Below are 4,105 nucleotides of genomic sequence, written 5' to 3' on the forward strand. Positions count from 1 at the left end.
GAAGTAAGTTTATTAGAAGTCTACCTTAGAGAAAATAAAAATAGTTGAAGTAAGTTTATCAGAAGGCTACCTTAGAGAAAACAGTTGAAGTAAGTTTATTAGAAGGCTACCTTAGAGAAAATAAAAATAGTTAAGTAAGTTTATCAGAAGGCCACCTTAGAGAAAATAGTTGAAGTAAGTTTTTCAGAAGGCTACCTTAGAGAAAATAAATATAGATGAAGTAAGTTTATCAGATTGCTAGTAGAATCTTTATATATTGATATCTAGACATGAAAGTATCTGTATCATTGAAACATAGTATGTGAGATTTAGTTGCTGCGGTTCATAATTTAAAGAAAAGGTTCGAATTAGAATTAATTAAATTTAAAGTAAAAAAATTCATGTACAAATGAACTTACTTACATTATAAAGATATGAATATTTAAACATTCATAATTAATATAATTGATACATGAAATTGTTGGTACTTGGTGAACCTCCATAATTACAGAATTGAGGAAAACAAAGACAATTGAACATTTCACAAATACTTCATTTAATAACGACTGTGGTTTCACCAGTAAGGTTAACATCTGGTACAGACTGAGATGATTTGTGAACAAGTTTACATATGTGGGGATGAGCTTAAGTTTGTTTTGTCATTTAGAGCTTTTTCTGGATTTGTTTTTATTTCTAAAATTTCCAGTTTTTTTACCTATTTCACAGATATTTAAAATTTCCAGTTTTTTATTTCACTGGACAATTCTACTTTTTTACCTATTTCACAGATATTTAAAACTGTCCAGTTTTTTTACCTATTTCACAGATATTTAAAACTATCCAGTTTTTTTACCTATTTCACAGATATTTAAAATTTCCAGTTTTTTATTTCACTGGACAATTGTACTTTTTTACCTATTTCACAGATATTTAAAACTGTCCAGTTTTTTTACCTATTTCACAGATATTTAAAACTGTCCAGTTTTTACCTATTTCACAGATATTTAAAATTGTCCAGTTTTTTACCTATTTCACAGTATATGTAAAATTGTCCAGTTTTACATATTTCACAGATATTTATAATTGTGCAGTTTTTTTACATATTTCACAGATATTTATAATTGTGCAGTTTTTTACCTATTTCACAGATATTTAAAATAGTGCAGTTTTTACCTATTTCACAGATATTTACAATTTCCAGTTTTTTTTCAGATCAAATTAGTGTTTAGTTCTAATAAAGTGGGATTCAAAGATTGAATCCATTTTTCAACTTCTAGAAAGTGCTTTAATTTTTGTTTCTATGGAACATCCTATCTGATCTACATACACAATATTGCACTCTTGACTTGGATTTAGAACTGAACCAATCACCACATGTCCTCACATGTTGTGAGATTGGGATCCCTCATCCTACCCCTGCATGGATGTCAGTTTCTGGCAGTTGAGTTTTGGATTTAGAGTTAAATCAATCGATATGATGTGCTCATACATGGAGTGTGCCAGCATAAATGCAGTTCACTCCTTCAGTTGGGATTCCTCATCCTAATCTTACTTGGATGTCGGATCCATATAGTTGAGTTTTGGATTTAGAGCTGAACCAATCAACATAAGTCCTCACACATGTGATCAGGGTGTCCCTGATCCCTCACTCACTTTCTTCCTCGAGTGCACTACCCCAGTGTTGTGGGTCATGGTGGGTGCACATGTTGGTAGTTCCACTTTATTCTCTTGCAGTACCCCTCGAGAGAAATCTCACCACCAATCTGTGAACATGGCAAGTTCAGGTGACTGGAGAGAGAAATCCCACCACCAATCCGTGAACATGACACATGGGAGAAGAATGAAATACATATATATCCCACTCAACTCAAACAAACTGGAACCACCTCAAATGCAGTAACATCCTAGGCATAAAGACATTTGGCAAGTTCAGGAGACTGGAGATGTTCACAGATTGGTGGTGAGATTTCTCTCTCTCCAGTCACCTGAACTGCTATGTTCACAGATTGGTGGTGGGATTTCTCTCTCCAGTCACCTGAACTTGAAGTGAAGACAGTATGATCACCATCCTACCCCCTCATGGATGTCAGTTCCAGGCAATCAAGTTTAGAATGCAGTTGACTTGCCGTGTATGGTCTATCACACATTTGAAGGATATTTCTATTTTCTACCTTACACTGGTCCTTCCACCTATTCAATGTGGGATTCTAGCTACGTATGTTTGAAGAAGTTAGGTACCTTGTTGGATTTTCCTACATTTTTATATTATGTTAAACACATATTCAAACTTTTATCAATGTTACAAATAATTAGCTTAATAATGCAAAATTGTAAAGTCAAATCTGTACTTGTTAGCAGAGAATAGTAGTAAAATACATACATATATAAAACACATTCACATCAACAGTAACCACTGCAGATATGTCAACCATTTCTCAGAAAAACCCACTGAATAATGCTTAGAAAAACATCTATATATAAATACTATGCTTGCACTTGTCTGTCTGAAACATTTCTTATCTAAGCAAGTGGTTATTATTGTTTTTAGTTCCTGCAATTGAACTGGGTTTACTTTTTATTTAACCATTAACTCACTTACAATTTGTTTAAGTTGTTAACTGGTAAAAAGACTACAAACATCAAATTAAACAATTTGTTTACATTTGTTAACTGGTAAAAAGACTACAAACATCAAATAAAACAATTTGTTTACATTTGTTAACTGGTAAAAAGACTACAAACATCAAATAAAACAATTTAGAATCATTCAATATCTCCACATATTTTTATTTTTTCTACAAGTTCCAGGGAGTTTTTTATACGAAATTAGGTTTAAAAACCAATTAGTTTTTTGAAAATATTGTGAGCTTTCTGTGCTAAATTTGTTAGTGGGAGCATTAGTATATGAAACAACAGGTCTAATAGTGATATTTGTTTTGTGTAGTTTAGAAAGTCCATGCAGACAGGGCAAAAAGGTTCATAATGCTTAATGACTTAACTTGAGGTTCGTTAAGTAGACTTTTGCTGTTGTTCAACAAAGGTTTAACATTGTTGTTAAATGTTTAGGACCATGAATGTGTTAGAATCAAGGAAGTCATTGATTTTACCAAGATAATCTTGTTTTTCAAGTACAACAGTTGTATTACCTTTATCTGGTCTTGTGATTATTAAACTATAAATTTTAATTTCAGATTTAATTGATTTAATCAGCTTGGACTCATCTCCATTTTTAGCATAGTTCTCAGAAAAAGTTTAAATGATTTTTTGAGTATGTATTCTTTGTTACGGAATGAGATTCAGCATTAAGTGCTACCTCTATATCTATTGTAAGATTTTCAAAGTCTGTAATACATTAAAATTAATGATAAAAAATTGATATGTGATCATTCAAACAGAAAATGTAGCTGTAATCTAATGTCTGTGTCATCTAGGAGTACATTAAAGCATTCCAAGATCATGAGGAGGACCTTGTGCATCTGGAAAACATGACAGTTTACATCCAAAAGAGAAGTGAAGGTTCTGATGCAAGCAAAGCAGAAGAAGAATCCCAGGAGGTGATACAGTACTGGAGAAGTATACAGGGCAGGATTCAACGTTACAGCTTAAGATTACAGCATGTCCAAATGTGTGAATCAGAGGTAAATGTCTTAGTCCTCATCTATGACATACTTAAATAACTGTGACTGTTTTAGTTCATGTTAAAAAATTATTCATTTCACCAAGCTACTCACAGTTATTTTGAGTCTTTTTGTAAACTAAATAATCATTAGCACATGTAAATATAACTGTATATCTACTTCTTCAATACAAACAGCTGTTTCTTCTTCAAATCTTTAAAAACAGACTATAAGACTTTTCGATGTTGTCATACTTTAAATGTTCACTTACAACACTGGTATGAGACCTCTATATATTGTCATGCTTTAAATGTTCACTTACACCACTGGTGTGAGACCTCTATATATTGTCATGCTTTAAATGTTCACTTACACCACTGTATTAGACCTCTATATATTGTCATGCTTTAAATGTTCACTTACACCACTGGTATGAGACCTCTATATATTGTCATGCTTTAAATGTTCACTTACACCACTGGTATGAGACGTCTATATATTGTCATGCT

The 4,105-nt window shown here is 32.2% G+C and overlaps 1 protein-coding gene across 1 annotated transcript in view; it reads left to right on the forward strand.

The window, feature by feature from the left end:
• LOC106470184 (nesprin-2-like) overlaps window positions 1-4,105 on the forward strand; it is a 102,314-nt gene that overhangs the window by 84,441 nt on the left and 13,768 nt on the right. The window contains exon 36 of the mRNA XM_013930718.1: window positions 3,411-3,617. Within this exon, the coding sequence (XP_013786172.1) occupies window positions 3,411-3,617 (207 nt within the window). The remainder of the gene's footprint in view (window positions 1-3,410; window positions 3,618-4,105) is intronic.

The sequence above is a fragment of the Limulus polyphemus genome, unplaced genomic scaffold (assembly GCF_000517525.1).
Source record: "Limulus polyphemus unplaced genomic scaffold, Limulus_polyphemus-2.1.2 Scaffold3866, whole genome shotgun sequence".
NCBI classification, from domain to species: domain Eukaryota; kingdom Metazoa; phylum Arthropoda; class Merostomata; order Xiphosura; family Limulidae; genus Limulus; species Limulus polyphemus.